The following is a 19,243-nucleotide window of genomic DNA, read 5'->3' as shown; positions in this document are numbered from 1 at the left end:
ATTTTATTTTTACTTTTAAAAATTAATTTAAAAAATTTCTATTTTTAGACACTTTTTTGATTTAATGTAATTGTAGAAATTTGCCCCTAGCAACGAGGGGGAGGGTGATGGTCACGTCGGGATATAGTTTTTTATTAGCTAAAAGATGAGACATAACATTCATACCAAAATTTTTCAGAAATTCCACCTTTTTCACATATACAAATTTGTTTGAAAAATTTTATTTTTACTGTTCGAAAAATCGAACAGCGGAGCGAAATGGGTTAAGTCGAATTTTATAAGATTTATTCATATTACAGTGATTTTCAGATGTGGGTCTTATATGGAAGGTATGGTCAATTAATTACTGATACAAGATGTAAGACATCTTAATCCGGGAGGACATATGTATAGGGGTTATGTGAAATCATAGACCGATTCGTCATTGGTACGAAAAAAGCTTATATACTAAATTTTATTGAAAAAATCTTCAAAAGGAAATCGTTTCGAATTACAATGTTTTCAGAACACAATTATGAAAATATTCGTTTTCAGATAGAGTTACGCAGTAACCGCCCTGTACTTTGCGCATAAGGTTTATATGGATTGTCAGCCAGACGGACATCGTTAAATCGACTCTGAAAATGATTCTCAGTTTAACTTTAAGGTTAATCTAATATGTTTGGTAATATGTTCAGTAAAAACTCATAACACCCTTTCCACTATGATAGTGGAGGATACAATAAAACACAGTTTACAAAAAATGTATTGTATTATCAATGTTGCTAATATATTTTATTAGAGATAACTTAAAATTACTATTTTATATAGAACGTAAATATAATTAATAATAAAAATAGCTCAGTTATGAAAAACATGTAATATTGCTAATAAAGAACTTAAATCTTGTTTTTTAAAAAAAATTACCTAGCTTTGAGAAAATAACAAGAAATAATTTTCATTTTATATGTAGGTATTGTATGTATGACAAATCCTTAAGGCTAGGTGAAGTTTGGTTTTAATTATTATTATTACTTTTTTATATAAATTTAAGGAGTATATAGGTAAGTATATACTTTTATGATTGATTTTGCTATATATATTCAGTTAATGAGATTAGTTTTGTATCAATTGAAGTATAAATAAATAAAATATAAAATTTATTTATTTATTTATACATACATATATATAGTTAATATAGATATTATTTATTTTATTTATAAATTTGTTACAGTTTTTTACATACACATAGAGATTTTGTTTGGTTTAGTTGATTTTGCTGTTGTTTAAATTTATTATATTTTAAAATGTTAAAAGTTAAATTGTATTGTTTTTTTCGTTACTTTTTTAATATATGTATGAATGTATAGTTAGTATATAAGACTGTCTCATACTGCATAAATCCTATAAATAAACAACTTTAAGATCCTTTAAGATTTTTTAGATTTTCCTCAATAAAATTTTTCAAGAGATGGTCTAAGGTGTATGATTGATTAGATTTGGAGCATGTATGCATGTTTGTAGTACATATATAATTTTTGTTATGGCTTAAATTATAACAGATTGGTGTTGTGTCTTACAGTGTTCATTTATATTTTGCTTCACAAATAAAAAGGAATATTGAAATGCCTTTTTGGTTAGATTTGAAATTAAAAATATATTTTGGTGTTGAGATATTCTTACAGTGAAATAGATTAAATATTCTTTCATTCATCTTTTTTCGTTTACTTTATAGTTTTAAAATTAATTAAAATATTTGGTAAGAGCTTATTTATGTTTACTTTTTTATGTTGTGTTTGAGATCTATATACTTGATGTTTTGTTAAAATTTATTACATATTTAATGTATTGTTAATTAGTTTTTGTATTGTTAATAGTTTTACATAAATTACAAGTGAATATCAAACAAAAATTGTTTAACATCATTCTTTATATAATTTGTATGGAGTATAAGTTCTTTATTAGCAATATATATGGGTTTTAAACAACAAATTAATGTCTTTAAAAAGATGGTGTAAAACTAGTCATGTTTTAAAAAATAAAAAAAATAATGGATATTTATTGCAACAAAAAAATTAACATATTATTATATATGCAAGTATGAATATATATTAAAATATACAAAAAGAAAAATTATATATTATATTATGTATGTATTAAAATATATATGTATATGTATTTTAACTTCATTATAAACACTTATTAATTATATATTTAGTTTAGATTACACATAAATTTTAAGATGTATGTAAGTAAGTGTGTTAATTAAATAAGCTGCAAAAGGTTTGAAATAGATTTTTGTTTTGTCTATATAAAAAAAATTAATTTTAACAAAAATAAAACTGCGGCACTGAGTTATATAATTTATAAATAATTATTATTCAACTTTTGCTTTATGCTTTTTTACAAAAATTGTTATTTGAATTCTAAATAATAGTTGAACTTTTAAGTAACCTCAAAAATTTGAGGTAAAATTTGTTCAACTAGCATTTAAATATGTACATACATATATAATTTCAGAAAATGTTTCAAATGAAATTTACCTTCCATAAATAGCTATTGGGAAATTATTTTGAAAATCTAAACGCAACCTCATAGATATTTTTGTAAATCGAATCCACATCGTTTTACTTTCGTGTAATCAAACATTTGTACACATTTATCTTTATCTATATATATATATATATAACTAATGCCGTTTTGTATCCTTCTTTTTGTTATATAATATTGTAGTTAAAATCTATAAATTTTTATTATTTTTCAATAATTCATCATTCATTATTCGATTATTTAAAATAAAGTACATACATTTTTGTGTTTTAGTTAACATTAGAAGACAACAAAATTTTCATAAAATAAAATACAAAAAAAAGAATGCTTAAATATAGTAAAATTAAACTAATCTAATAATTATGGTAAAGATTTATTTATTAAGCAAAAACATCAAGAGACTGCAAATGAAAAGGAAAAGTAAGATTTTAATAACGATTTAATTCATTTAAATAGTAACAAAGGGTTTGCACAGACTTGTACTATCAGGCCTGTCACACATTTTGTTCGGAATGGTTTCAATTCCGTAGTTTTTATTCCGATTTATTTGGTTTATGTTCTTCAGATTCCGTGTAATTTATTAATTCTAAAAAATATTTAATAATTCGGTATTTCTGATTTTAATTTGACATCGTTTTTTAATTTAAAACGAAATTGAAGTTTTTTGGTACAGATATTGATTAAAAATTTTAGATAAACAAATAATTACAAAGAAATATCAATTCCACTTTGAAAACTGAAAGTGGTTTCATTAAGAAATTTTCGTTTTAATTTTTCTGAAGAAGCGAAATACGGAATTTATTCCACTGTGACAGGCCTGTATATTATGCAAGTTTAAAAAAGTTATGTCTGGGCAAATATGGCATTCTGTAAGAACTCACCGGAAATTAATGCCTTTGTTGGACAGCAGACGATTACATTCATTGCTATCGGGTAAGGGTAAAGTATAATAATCACTTTCGGTACTCTGTTAATCATGATATAAAAAAATCAATTTTAATAACACTCCAAGTAAATTAATAATTTCACTTTCAAATAAATTTATCTACCTGTTCTGTAAAATCGTGCTTATAAATTTGTGTACCAACTTTCATGTCCGAGAAGGGTCCTTTCAAAGCAAAGAAATGTATACTCATAGGAGTACTAGTTTTAGTTTTTAATATAAGCTAATAAAAACAAATACATTTTGTTATTAAAGTATATAAATATTAATTTAATTTAATCTTAAAGAAAATTACCTGATAAGTAATGGTTCTATCATTGGATTGATGAGGATCTCGTTGGCTATTGTTTATTCTAGCCTTAACAACCCATTGATGATTAAATGCTGAAAATCTAGCTGTCTCGTAGAAAAGTTTATGCACATACTCATCGGTGCGATAGGGCTTCATTTGTAAATCTTCAATAATATTTTAAAAAAGGGAAACAATTATTTTTTGTTTATGACAAAAAAAAAAATAAAAAAATAACAACCAACCATTAAAGATAATTTTTTCATAACTCAAGAGATCTATTAGGGTACTGAACATTTTCTTTTCTTCTTTGATTTTAGCATCGTGAGCCTCTAAAGCTGCCATTACTTCATAGCCAGATTTGGTGGGATGCAAACAGCTACGTTCATGTTCAGAAGCTATAAAAACATTTAAAAAGTTTAATTAAAATTTTGTAATTAACAAATTATTTTTTTTTGTAACTTCTTAAGTTCAAGTGTTTAATGTCTGATATACACATCTGCTCAAAATAATAGATACACCAAAATTTATTTTTTAAAAACGAAAAAAAATAATGGTATATTGTAAAATTATAAAAAAAATTCAGTCGATTTTTATTTATAGTTAAAAGGAGAGTAAAAAACAAAAACAAAATATTTCATAATTAATAATAAATATTATAAAGTAAATTAAATTTCTTAAATTTCGAAAAATTTGGTGCTCATAATAATAGATACATTTTTAAAAATTCTTATTAAACAAAAGCTAATAAATTTTATCTTAAAAAAATTAGTTTATTATTAAAGTAAAGCTAGTATCCAGTATATCCACCTTTGTTTTGTAAAACTTTCTCCACTCTTCTGGGCATACTGGATATCAAGTTCTGACACTTCTCCAATGGAATCTCGTACCATATTTTTTGCGTTTTCTCCCATAAATCGTCTTTATTTTTGAAAACTTCCTTCGAAAGCCTTATCTTTAATTCACTCCACAAGTTTTCTATTGGGTTTAAATCAGGGGATTGGCTGGGCCAGCTTAAAACAGGTACTTTATTCTCCAAGAACCAGTTTTTAACTAATCTTGAACTATGTTTTGGGTCGTTGTCCTGCTGGAATGTCCATATTAATGGCATATTTTCCGATGCATATGGAAGCATTACGTTTTCCAATATGTCTCTATACCCACTAGCATTCATGGTATCTTCTATTCGGAATATCGGACCAACACCATTCCATGAAAAGCAACCCCAAACCATTATGTTTCCCCCGCCATGTTTTACCGTCTTTTTTGTAAATTTAACGTGGAATTCTTTTCCTTTTGGTCGGCGTACATTTCTTTGGCAGTCGTTTCCAAACAAATTTATTTTTGTTTCGTCGCTCCATAAAATATTTCTCCATTTTTTTTCGACTTCACACCCGGACCATTGTATGTGCTCTTTAGCAAATTCTAATCTTGTCTTGATATTTTTTTGGCGCATTAGTGGCACTTTTCTGGCAATTCTTCCCGGCAATTTAGCTTGTAAAAGACGACGACGAACTGTTTGTGGACTGATTTCGTTACATAGCTCCGCAGAAATAGCTTTCGATGATATGAAAGGGTCTTTTTTAACCATAAGGACGATCCGCCTATCTGTTTCTGGACAGGTTTTCTTTGGTCTACCGCGAGTTTCTCTTTTTTGTTTTTTAGATAAAGCATTTTGGACAAAATGTAAAGATCTTCCTATGCTCTTTGCTATTTCCCGTAATGATTTTCCTTGATTTCTCATCGTTTGAACAATTTTTTTCTCATCTTCGGTACAATGATGATTTCGTCCCATTTTCTTCAAAAGAGTCCTATTTTTTATAAAATTGTTGCTAAAATTTAAATTATACTTACTGTTTCACGTAAATAGGAACAAAAAATTGCACAAAAAAAAATTGTATATAAACAAATTACAAATTACTGATGTGTATCTATTTTTATGAGCAAATAATTTTTTGTAATTCAAATAAATTCGTTTTTAAAAATCAACATGAAAGCAAATAGTTGCCAGATTTTTGACTGACATGACATTGCCAGATAGAAATTTTAATAATATGATGTATTCTTAACGCTTGCGAGGAAATTTTCAATGTTACCGCCATTTAAATTTTTTCCAATTAGGTGTATCTATTATTTTGAGCAGATGTGTATTTTTTAATAGAATATGATTTTTTAAAGGTTTCATTTATATACCATTCACCAACATTAGCACTCTTACTTGTGGATCGATATCTGGATTACTGTCATTAACATAGACAAAGACCTTTCAACGACGTATATAAATAACACCATAGAAATGGGACAAAATCGGGGAAAATACTTTTTTTAAACCAATTTTTTTTCACCCAAACATTTTTTTTAAAAAAACAAATTTTATAAAATAAAAGATATATTTCTTACTTTCATGATTCGGTCCACGCCATTGACAACCAATTCTGGAATATTTGCATTTAGTGGGGCGTTCTTGACACTCATGTTGCTCATGGCGATCTAATGATTTATAGGGAAATTCTTTGTTGCAGAACTATAAAAGAAACAAACACAATAATAATTTACAACGTGTGATAATGAATTTAGTCGCTGTACAAGGTTTAAGTTGATAGAAATGAGTAAGTAGTACATGAATATTTCATAGAGTAAAATATTTAATAAAAACTTTAAATTACACAATAATCCTTTAATAGTCAACACACTATCACTAACCTGACATTCACTAGGCAGTTCAGAAGCCGCCTTTTCAACGGCTAAATTGCGAGAAGCAGTGCTTTTGGAAATTTCCACACGACAATTGGGACAAGTGGCAATTTGATCACGTAAACTAAAGGGAAACAACAATTAAAAATCAAACAATTTTATGGTAATATTGTATAATTTAGTTAATTTAATTTTGTTGTTCAATGTTATTAAACAATTATTTTACCGTCCATCAGCTAATAAATGTGTAAAACAGGCAGCACACATTAAATGACCCATTTGACACTAGAAACAAATAAAAGAAATACAAAAACGCCATTAATTATTTAAATTTTAAAAGACTGAATTAAAAAACATAATAATATAATTGCATATAATACAATCATTTTTATTTAACACCTGTAAATGAAAGAGAAGAAAATAAAAAAAACAAAATTAGTTTTTTATGAATTAACAAATTTGTATAACAGCGAGTTGTAGAGTGTAGGTGAAAAGGACTTAGGGATTATTTCAAGGAATATAATAGTTTTCTTAGTGGTATGATTTGCTTAAGGGTGATTTGATAGGCGAAATCGGAGGGTATGATTTTTGATTGATGTTTTTGAAATATGTTTTCAACCAATTTTTAAGTGAAAATAAAAAACAGACGCAAATTTAAGTTTTATTTTATTTTTTAATTGAAAACTTTATTGAAAAATTACTTGGTGGTTTTGTTTTGAACAAAAATTATTTTAAATACTCCATAAAAATACATTTTAAATATATTATATAAAGCTAAGTGTTATGATTAATTAAAATTCTTTATTATAGTTTTTGTTTTGCTATGATAAAAATTTAAAAAATATTTATTTATATGTATGTATGTATATAGATTCTTATAACTACTAACATTTTATTTTATGCATTTATTTTGCTTTGCAAATCAAATCTACATATTTGAAAATTTAATGTTTGCTATATTTTAGGTGTGTATAAATAAATTAAATTGTTCTTTTTTTCATTACCAATTTATTTCTATATACAGAATAAAAATTACAGTTACTTTTAGTAAATAGTGTAGAGTGTAAAGTTTTTTTTTCAATAATGTATAATTCTGCTATTATTTACATTTGCTTGTTGTTTCAGTTTTGTTTTAAATATCAACCCATATAGCAAATTCTTGTTGATTTATTTTGCTGTTATATTTAAATAGTGGATTTCCTGTATGATTTTAATGAATTTGCATACGAAAAGATTTCAAATCCAAAAGTGCCAAATCAAATAATATTTTTTATTATTGTTGTAAATTGTTTAATTTTCAGTTTTTTTTAATAAATATTTTTTTTGTAGTTAAAAATTTAAAGTAAATTAAAAAAATATATATATAAATTTAATTGTACCGAACATAGATTAATACACATTGATCGGAAACTCAGCTGTCATAGACCTAACCATAGAAAAATATACATAGAGCGGAAACTCTCCTGTCAAAGACCTAACTCAGTTGTCAAAAACCTTAGTGGTGAGAGTATTAGTAAAAACACTCGAATGTGTGATTATTTTATGAGTAATTTTTTAGTTTTAGTTTTTTTCTAGTTTCCGCTGTATGCGTATTTTTCTCAATGGTACCGAATTCATCTTCGAGCTAACATTAATCTTTATTTGTTTACTCTGTATTCCATGTTTTTAATTTTAATCCGACTTTTCGAAATCTATATCAAAGTTCAATTAATAAACTAAAATCTTGTCTGTTTTTATACTACTATTAATTTGAAAGCGAATGCTTTTTTTGACGTTAAATATATACATTTGTTTTAAACATTACATTATAATCCAATTACTATTCTATTTTACCAATTAGCACATGCTGTATATAATATTTCGAGATGTCAAGATAATTATGCTGTTTGTTTATTGTATTGAATATCATGAACACATATCTCATGGTAGTAACAACTTTCCAACTTATTCATTCAGTCAGTATCTAAAACTGCGTAATTTAATATACTTTAACAAGTTTAACCAAAATAGTTCAAGATCTACGAGAAATCACCGACTTATTATACCAACGATCTGGAATGTTTTACCAAATGATTTAAATGTGATTTCTTTTTCATGTATATTATTTTCCGAAATATATAGATTAATAAGTTTATAATTGTTTGCTCACCCAAATACTGATAGTTACGCAAAGGGTGTGTTTCCACTGATAGGAAGTCTTTTGTTATGCCAATAATTTTTGAATAAATAAAATAATTTAGGCAAATTTTGCTTTACTTTGTTTAAATATTTAATTAAAAGTTGAAATATTTTGTAAAATTTATTCTTGAACTTTTAACATTATTAAGGTTATGTTGAATTTTATCCAATAATTTGTATAATTGCAGATTATTAGGACAATGACACACAGAAGTAGAATACACACGCATTGCAAACGTAAATAAATTTTGTCGAGCTCATAAACGTGTAAAGATGTAGGATTAGGGTCCCGAAATAAATTTCACACCAAGAGTTGGTGAGTTAAACATGTAAGATTGCTGAAAACGCCCTTGGAAGGGTAGAAAATGCATTGCATTTTTTTAATTGTCAAAAATTACTTTACAATTGGTCAATTCACAAGGTCTCCTATCATTTCATATTGTCATAATAAAATGAAAATAAAATTAAAAATATAAAATAGCCAAGAAAACAAAATATTTATTGGATTTTGAGAAATGATTTTCAATGTAAACAACCAAAGACTAAACATAAGACATAATTGTGTACTTCAAGGAATTTTCTTTTTACATTAAAGTCTTTGTAGTTATTTTAAGAACTATTTTAAGTATAGTTAAGTAGCAACAAGAACCGGCGTCAAGGTATTTTTAGTTTTTAAAAACATATGGTTAAAAAAACAAAACAAAAATATGAAAAATAACCTAAAAAACTAAGAAAATCACGTTTCGATAAATAAAGTGACAATTGTAGACCTAAAACATAATTGAAATTAATATAGAACGTGCCCTTTAAATGAAATAGAAAAAAACCTATACTAATGTTGTAATAAATAAGATGTATTAAAATTTCTCTTGAAAAATAACAACATAAACAATGATCTAAAAATGTTATTTTGCTAATGCACTATGTATTTTTATATTTTGAATTGTATTATTTTCGAGGCGGCTTAATGACCGTGACAATCACATTTTATTTTTATATTTGTCTACTTGTGCCTACCTATGAGTACATACAACAACGTATTAGCAAAAATATATTTCTTGTTATGGTGAAATACAATAAATAGTAAACGAATAAATTGTATGATTTAAAGAGAATCGTTTTAAATAGTTTTTGTTTATATAAATATATAATTTTTTAAACATGTATTATTAACAATTTATCACATATTTATACCCTTCAACCTCACTTTATATCCATGGTGAAAAGGGAGGGTATGTATAAGTTTGTCATTTCATTCATAAATTCTACAATATTTACTTGTCTCTTTAAAAATTAAATAAAATTAACAAATAACAATTTCTTTGCTAATTAAACCAAAAAAAAAACTAATTTTACCCAAAAAGAATAATTTTGTAGGGAACAATTAAATCATTACCTATGAAAACATACATAATATGTATGAGTTCAAGTTTATAATCGAAATCTGAAAAATTCTACATATTGTTTTAATAGCCAATAAAGTTTTGATATTTAGAGTTCACAGTTTAATGAACTTTCGGTAAGGCAATAAATGAAAATAATTTAGAAAAGAAATATGTATTTATGAAAGGAATACAACTAAATATGTAGGGAAAAGAAAACAAAGCATATACCGTACGTACTTACATACAAAACATTTGTATGTATAAAATACAATAAAAAAAACACACAGTTTTTGACCTGACCAACAGACATAATAACAAAAACAAAACCTAACAAATTTGTTGTGTACATAAACACAGCTGATATAGAAAATAAGAATACAGTACAACAAACATATTGTAACAAAAAGTAAACAATATAACAAAAGTAAACAATATTTGCTAAATGAACAAGAAAAACAAGTTTCAAGTTTTATCTACGGTTTTGAAAACAAGTCAAAAGAACCTGTCTCTTATTTAGAAAATTCATAACAAAGAAAAATCGAGGAGAATAAAAAAAACGTTCATTATATATATATTTTTTTTAAGAAATAAACTCAAATAGTAAACTGCACATCATTCAATACTATACATAAAGGAGAAAAAATACACAAGGCACCCGTACAACAGACTATTTTCTTCTTTTTATGATCTTCAAATTTTATTTTTAAATGCATTGCATTGGTCGTCTTGTTTAAAATTTGATTACATGAACTTTTAAGCACAAAAGTTGTTTGTATGAACAAATTTTAGGTTAGTAGGAGAACCGTTTTGTATTCCAGCTTTAATGCATTAATTCATAGAATAATTCTGTTCTATAAAATATTAGAATTTGTCTATTATTATTTTTTTTTTAAATATTGATAAGTCCCTTTTGGGATTTAGCACATTTTCATTTACTTAATTTGTATTTTGTTAGTGGACTTAGCACATTTACTTATATCGCTTTTTTAATTTTTTTGTTGTTTTGACTGTTATTTATTATTTGATTTAAAGTCTCTAAACTTGCTATTAGATGCAATGGATATACATACGTTTCTGATATCGAGTTGAATTATAATAATAATTAAAACAATTATATTTTTAATAACGAAGTTTTACTCAATTCCATTTAACAGAGATAATAATTTTGCAATTTTGGACTTACCACGTTTGATCACTAAGCTAGCGATATGGCTTTTAAACATGTTTGATAGAATATACTGAATACCACAAATTTAAAATAATAATAAAAATTGATTTATGTTACACATTTATTTGTAAATTTTTCCAGGCCGAAGTCGACCGAACCTAATATTCTGCCTAATCCGAAACATTTCAGAAAAAAAATAATTATTTAAATTTTTAAGTTTGAAACAGAACATTCAGTTGGACTATATCAATTATGTATATTTAAAATACATCTGAGAATATTGTTTGAAACAATTTAGGAATAATTGTATATTATTCTTATATTTTGAAATAAAAATATAGCTTTTTGTTGAAAAAGAGAGCTATTTTCGGCTGTGCCGAATCTTATATACCCTTCGCCAAAGTATAATTTAAGATAAAGATGGAAAACATTTTTGGTTAAAAAAAAAGTTTGGTGAAAAATAAATTGGATGAAAAACCTGAAAATTTTTTTATGAAAAACAAAACTTACAAATTATTTTAATGAATATAAATATTTTGATGAATAAAAAAATCGAGTTGAAAATTATTTTTTTTACCGATTTAGACCCATTGACGGTACGAATTTCTATGAAGTTTAGTTGATTTCAACACAATCCTCTATCTATAACTATCCAGAATATATATATACTTTATGGCGTCGCAAATGAAAAATTTAGAAAGATGAAGTGAATGCTATTAAAAGGATGATGTAGTATTTAACAACTTTTCAATTCGATCGTTTCTCAAATATTTATTTAATATATAAAAACATAAATTTTAAAAAACTAAAATTTTCAAGTTTATTTTATTCACTAAAATATTCGCAAGTTTTAGGGATTCAGACCGATTATCGTTACCGCTAAGCTACCATTACCAAAATAACTGCAATTACCGTTACCGATATAATCGTAAAAAACCGTTACCGCTATAAAAAAAAGCCAATCTATCAAGTTGTTAATTAACTGACATCAATTAAAGAATCATTATCTAATAATGATGTTGTATAATGTAATACATATGTTGGAGTTTAAGCTTTGACTTTGTTCAATTTTATTTATAATATTTATTTAATTTATACCTATTATAATTATTTAATTTATTTTATACTTAAATTTTTTAATGTAAACTATTTTTTTAAGTAGAAATTTATAACCGGTTATGGCCAATAGGCTAGGTTGTTGAAAATAAATAATAATAAAAAAAAAAATTATCGTTACCGTTTCGAATAAGAATTACCTATAACTATTTAATTATTCCCAATAAAAACAGGAAATTAAAAAAAAATCACCTGGCACCAAACAAACTGGATTAAAAAAATTGTCAACAGATTTTTTTCAAAAACAGCTGACATTTTATTTCTTACAATTGTCATGATTATAAATCCCCCCTACACGCAGTTAATGGAGTTTAACCATATAGACAGATATACATCCATACATATATATTTACAATCTTACATACATACATATCAGTATGTATTGTATATAAACCCAACCCAGTAATAATGATAATAACATATGAAAAACTGCATTAAATCGTACATATGACGACGGCAATAGTGTTGATAACGTTATGATATTGACTTATAGATACAGATACATTGTTTTATTTCTATTCTCACTTTGTTGTTCTGTTTTTGTTATTTAATATAAATAAATAAAAAGACAATACGCATGTGCTGATAATATAACACCACCAACACATACACACATGTTAAAAAATATTACAAAAACAAAACACTGCCATCGGCGTATACACTGTATGTAAATAATTTACATGCATTTATCTGTAATATATATATACATACATATGTGTAAATATGGAAGTATAATGTATAGCAACAACATCAGAAAACTAAAACATAACAAAGTGAATGATGAAAATAGATACCAAAGCATAAAGTTGTTCAAAACAAAACTTTTACGAATATCAAGGTAATGATAAAATATAAACAAAAACAAAAATATAACAGCTAGCCCACTCATACTTGCACAAATGTACGCAACCACATATATATTTGAATTGGTTTGTACGTTTTAACACTTCAGAAAATTTAATTAAAAGCGTTAACTACCTATATTTTACACAAGTTGTTTTCCACTTCTCGCACTGAACCAAACACGATCAAGGCTTCGTAGAGCCGTCCTACCACCCCCACTATACATCAACGCTGATTTTTAAGATTTTAATACTTGTTGTTAGGCCTAAGTAAGGCAGATTCGATAATTAAATACCTAAACATTAAAAAAAGTTTTGTTTTGCTCATGTCCACGTTCGCAGTAAAGACTTGCAATCAGAAATTAACTCTTTTTTCACATTTCTTCACAGAACAATCTTACATCATATCGTCACCTAAAATGCACAACAACGTATCATCAAAAAATTTTAAATTGATTTAATTACTGTTTACGATTCACGACATAATAATACATATGTGTATAAAATTTTTAACTTTTACTATTAAAAATTACAAAGTTATAATTTAAATTTATTTTTAATAAATTTGTTGCAATTGAATGTTTTTTGCAGTCTTGATGAAAATTTAATAAGGTACATTTTTTAATTAAAAAAAAGAGTTGTTAGTAATTAAAATAAATAATAAAAAAACGAAAAATATAAAAACTTCTATAAATGCTTTTATTTAAAATAAAAAAAAAATTTTAATTTATTGTTGTTTTATACAAAATTTCTATTGATAATACGTTACTATTTTTATAAACAAATATAGGTATCTTCATAACATAAGTTAAAAATATAATTACTATTTTACCAAAATGCACTTGACAGTGTGATTGTATATTACTGAAAAGGTGGTAATGTATTGAGTCTGTAATTTTTCCGTTTTTAGGTACTTCACAAAACAACCTTACATATTTCATGATGTTATTAGAATTGAAGCTGCAATAAAACTATGATTTTCTACTTCAATTGTTTAATGAGTTGAAACTAAGATATAGACTATTCTAAATGTGCCAATAAACATATTTCCCCGCGTGTAAGGCAAGTATTTGATGAGATGATATGAAAACATAGAAAAGAAAATTTACAAATAATAACAAATGCAATAGGATGGCATATGATAGATAATAAATATAAAAAAACGCTACACAGAAATCATATGTTTGTTTGTTTGTATGGTCTGACGAATGTTTACTACTATTTTATTGATGTAATATTTTTATTTGACTTTTTATTCTTATTTTCAAAGGTGAATTTTCAATAAACAACAAAGATTTTGTTCTTTGTTAGTTGAGTTTATAAAGAACAACACTAGAATGTTTAGTGGAAATAATATATACATTAAATAACAACATATACATACATATGTATATATATAAATACAAATGTACATACATACATACATACATACATTCATACATATCTATATACATACGACAGTTGCAATAAGAACAGAGCAGGTTTTTTTTGTAAAAAAAGACGACGTAATTTACTTCCTCTCTATTTGTAAAATAATAAATGTTTTGATTTACAATAATACATACTTGAAAACTGTAAACAGGGTAAAAAAAAGAGCAACAGAGAAATATTTTTATTACGTAGTTTACATTAGAATAGCTATCAAATTTATAAAATGAATCCAAGTGTGATTTTTTGTTTGTAATAATTAAACAAAATTTTCCTATAGCACACTCATCTAATAGTTAAGTAGGTATTTATTTGTTAAAACATTTTTCTTTATTTTAATTTGAAATTATGTAATCAAGCTCTATTTATGTTTTTCACTTTTCTTTTTGAAATCTACTATTTTTTATAAAGCTTAACCCCCATATGCATAAACAGTTTTTAAATTTATCAAAGGTTTATAAAACAGATTTTGTATGGAAAATTTGTTTTATAAACCTTTTATAAATTTAAAAATTGTTTATGCATATGGGGGTAAATTTTTAATAACAAATTAACAAAAGTTTTGAACCATATTCGGGCCGAATTTCTATAGCTTTATATAGGTCTTTGAAATGACTTTCATATCTTAATTGTCTATTTACAATGACTTAGTAATCGAGATATATGAACGTCAAAAATTGGTTAAAACCGATGTTGTTGTGTTTTTTTAGCATACATATATCAGCCATTTGTGGACCGATTTTAACAGACAGACTCAGCTATCTATAGCAATTTTAGAAGCTAGTTCACAAGACTTTGTCAGTTGTTAAAACAACTTATTTACTATACAATGGTGCTATTAACTCGAAATTTGGGTTTTTTGAATTATGGCGTTGTTGCAAATGAGCGATACATACTTTATGGAGTCGGGTCTCAAATGAAAAAATTGGAAATTACAAACGGAATGACAAACTTATATGCATATGTATACCCTTATATTGTGAGGGTATACAAATCACAGTAAAGTAATGATATTTTGTAAACAAAAAAAAACACTCCTAACGAATGGGTTATAAGATTCGAGGCACTATTAATTGTAGTCTTTGTAAATTCATGTTTTTATAGAATTTCTTACTACCATCAAGACGAATTTATAGAAGGTAGAAGAAGAACAGCTGATTATTTTTTTCTCACTGGTTTAGATGTTTGAACTATCAATTCTCTTGTGTTTGTTATGGCGAAAAATACAACAAATGCAAAAACAACTACAGGCAACTTTGACAGTTCAACTATATTTTAACAAAAACAAAGTATCTGTTGTTTTTCTACATGTATTTGTTGTAGTTCTGTTTTCACCTTCTATAAAGTCGCCTTTACATACATCATAAAATATATTAGAAAGGAAGAATAACTTAATCTCCTAGTACATCAGATAGAAAATATTAATTTTAGCTATATACAAGAATATATTTAAAATGTTTATTAAAAATATTAAAACAAACTGCGCATTTTATTTTCTTTGCTAATCAAAGGCTATTTAAGGGTTGTAAATTTAAAACAAACAAATTACGTTTCATTCCTTTCTAATAGTATTTTCGTAAAGTCGATAAGAATGAACAGAAACCTAAAACTACCACAAATAATCTGGTTTATTGGCACTTGTATACAAACTAGACACTATGGCATGGAACTGCTATCTACATACATATGTCGCACAACCTACATCATCAAAAGAAATAATAAACAAACGTATGTACATGCATATGTACATTGTTACCCCCACATATACAAAAATTAATTGTGTTTTTCGATATAGTATATAAAATGTTTATAAATGCATAAAGCCCAGATCATTTTTATAAAGAAATTAATGACGCACAATTTATTTCTTTTACAAATTAATTGTGAATTATAATTAAATTATTAACATGTTATCATGCTGGTACGTTCGTAGTCGTATTGAATAATTTTTTGTAACCAGTCAATTCCCCAAACTATACATTTATAACTTGAATGCATTTTTATAATTACATATGTATGTATATTGAAAATCTTTTAAAGTCAACATAAAAAAATAATTATTTTAATATCTGTTTAGACGACACATATAGGTACATACATTTATTTTTCAAATTAAAAATTTCTGCAACCACCACACATTAACTTCGGCTAAAAATATTATAATTATCTAATGGATAAAAAAAATTATAAAATCGCAAATGTAATTCTTTTAATTCGTATTTATGATACCGCCAATTGAATTTTGTATGATATCCTTACTCTACAACTATCATCTAAACCAAAAAAAAATAGTGTGTTTTACGTTTCCCAACTGTTTATTTTATTACAATCCGAATTCAACAACTTAACTCACCTGATACATAGCTGTCTTGGGTAAATCCAAACACACCGCACAACATAATATACCACCCAAACGACTTTCAAGTTTTTCATAAGCAGCTGATTGCACCGCCAATGACGACGATGTTGACGGATGATCAAGCTTTTGCTTTTTTGCTAGAGGTTCATTAGCATCAGCAGTTGTTGTCGGGGTGGTGGTAGTTGCTGTTGTTGTGTTATTAGAGGAATTATTACCAGAACCATTATTGTCGTTCGATGTTTGGTTCTGTTGTGTCAAACTGGCCGAAGTGGAGGCTGAAGAAGCCCGTATTAAAGCGGAGGCCATGCCAGATGCAGTACCAGTTGCTAATGAAATAGTAGCTGACTGAGCTACAGATTGTTGTTGTTGCTGCTGCATGACAGTATTGTTGTCATTTAAAATTTCAGCTGCAGCCAATAAGGGTATAATATGACCACTGGTAGTGGATGAAGGTGGCTGTTGGACAGCACTTGAAGATTCTACATCAGCCATGTTGTTGCTTTTTTTGTTTCTTCTATTTCTATTTAATTGTTTATTATGATGCCTCAATCAAACCCGAAATCTTGACAACAAAACAAAATTAATGAATCTCCACCCAATTTTTATTTTATCACCTCACGTAAGTTGTTTCTTTTTTTCTTGTTTTGGTTGTTTTTGTTTTATTCCTTTTCTTTATTCTTTAACGCTGTCTTTTTACGACGTTATTCTAAATCGATTTTTCCTTGAATTTTTATCTCTTTCTTGCTAGATTTTTTTTTATCTTCTACAGCAATGAAAAATTTAAAACAAGGTTCCTTTTTAAATATTTTATTTAGAAATTATCCAAATGTAACGAAAGCAATTTATTCGGACAAAAACCAGAATAATTTGACAAAATTTTCAATGAATTTATTATTATTTTTTGTTAATCTAATGCACTTTTTTATATTTTAATTGGCATTAAAGAAAACGAAAAATAAATTTAACCGTTCACCACGTCTTTCTCGTTCAGAGAAAATGAAGAGAATGAACAAAGAAAATTCATTAAAGTCTGCCTGCACTTTTGTTCGCTCGCTCGCAGGTTCATTTATATATGAATAGAATTGATGCGATGGCGACTAACAGCAAATACACTGGTACAAATTTTATCTTATTTGTTTTAAAAACATTTTTTTCCATTTCACAGTTCGCGTGATATGGGCCAATGTTCGAATATATAATTCATTGGATAGCTTTTTAAGATATATAAATCTTAAGTTTTAGAACAGATTAGGTCAAAATTTTACACTGATCATTTTTGGATAAGTGTCTATTTACTCAAAATAAGTCAGATTAAAGGTATGCGTTTTTTATTACAATTATATTTATGAGACTTCACGCTTTCATTTTATATCCACTTACATACATTCGATTTTAAAAATCGACTAGGTAATCTACAAACCATGTGATCTCAGTTACCATCCTTTAATTTCAATCAAAAACTGTACTGATGTAAGTACCAGCTGTGATAACGAATTGAAAATGTTTAATTTTTTTCTCAATCAACCTCAAATTGAGTTTTAATTTGAAGTTAAATTCGATGTTTTAGTTTAGAAAGACATGAGAATTACGAATGGCATCAAAATATATACATAAATAAGCATTATTAAATGTATGAATTTGTGTTTGTTGTGTTAAAATATCCATGCGCTACAACATAATTTGGCATTGCTAGTCATTTGGCATTTAACCAATTGTCTTTGTTGCAGAGTCTCTTAATTAATTATTTCATTACAAAACGGATGGATTTGATATTTTAAATTTGAAAAGTATTAATACACAGTGTGTGTTGTCGTCTGTAGATACCTTCCACAGATTTGCTTGTCTAGTAGCATATAAAACATTTGTTTATATTTTGGTTTTGAAATCGCTAAATCAAAAAAAAATTATATGAACACCACTGAATGCCATATGAAATAAAAAAATGCGTTCTTACACCGTCATTAGGATGGACCATGGCGTAATGATTATAAGGTGTATGCGTTACGGCAACAAATACAACAATACAAAAACAAATAACTTTTATAGTGTCAAAAACAACTGACATAATGTATACAAACTACAGCAAAAAAATAATTTTGACAAGATTGAAGTTGTAAACAAACTCGAGCAAAAAAATAATCAGCTGTTTGATTAATGTCACCTTGTATATCATTACACCATGGGATGGACATTAAAAAAGTACAAAACTCATATTTTTAAAATCAAGTTGATATATACAGTAGACACAAGAAAACTAAAATATTAGCAGGTTCATTTTGTATCAGATTGAATTGAAGAAAAATCTAATGATT

At 26.2% G+C, this 19,243-nt stretch overlaps 1 protein-coding gene across 1 annotated transcript; it reads right to left on the bottom strand.

Moving 5' to 3' along the window:
- Positions 1-745: 745 nt before the first annotated feature.
- On the bottom strand, positions 746-17,918 carry LOC135953468 (zinc finger TRAF-type-containing protein 1 homolog). The gene is made up of 9 exons (XM_065503379.1): positions 16,926-17,918; positions 6,682-6,740; positions 6,465-6,579; positions 6,162-6,285; positions 4,007-4,159; positions 3,768-3,928; positions 3,579-3,695; positions 3,411-3,496; positions 746-2,930 (listed from the first exon to the last, which is right to left on the bottom strand). The coding sequence occupies exons 1-9, from the start codon at positions 17,421-17,423 to the stop codon at positions 2,903-2,905; spliced, it is 1,341 nt and encodes a 446-aa protein (XP_065359451.1). The 5' UTR covers positions 17,424-17,918; the 3' UTR covers positions 746-2,902.
- Between the last annotated feature and the right edge of the window lie 1,325 nt (positions 17,919-19,243).

This window comes from Calliphora vicina, chromosome 3 (genome assembly GCF_958450345.1).
Source record: "Calliphora vicina chromosome 3, idCalVici1.1, whole genome shotgun sequence".
In the NCBI taxonomy this organism is placed as follows: domain Eukaryota; kingdom Metazoa; phylum Arthropoda; class Insecta; order Diptera; family Calliphoridae; genus Calliphora; species Calliphora vicina.
This window is presented reverse-complemented; position numbering and strand designations above follow the sequence as displayed.

What these genes read in the sequence shown, in the direction of transcription:
- LOC135953468 (XM_065503379.1), bottom strand. Translation starts at nt 17,423, where the DNA reads ATGGCTGATGTAGAATCTTCAAGTGCTGTCCAACAGCCACCTTCATCC. An exon ending in CCAAGACAGCTATGTATCAG is followed by an intron (nt 6,741 to 16,925) that starts GTGAGTTAAGTT and finishes ATTTGTTTCTAG; the next exon opens with TGTCAAATGGGTCATTTAAT. An exon ending in TGAAAAAATTATCTTTAATG is followed by an intron (nt 3,929 to 4,006) that starts GTTGGTTGTTAT and finishes ATATTATTGAAG; the next exon opens with ATTTACAAATGAAGCCCTAT.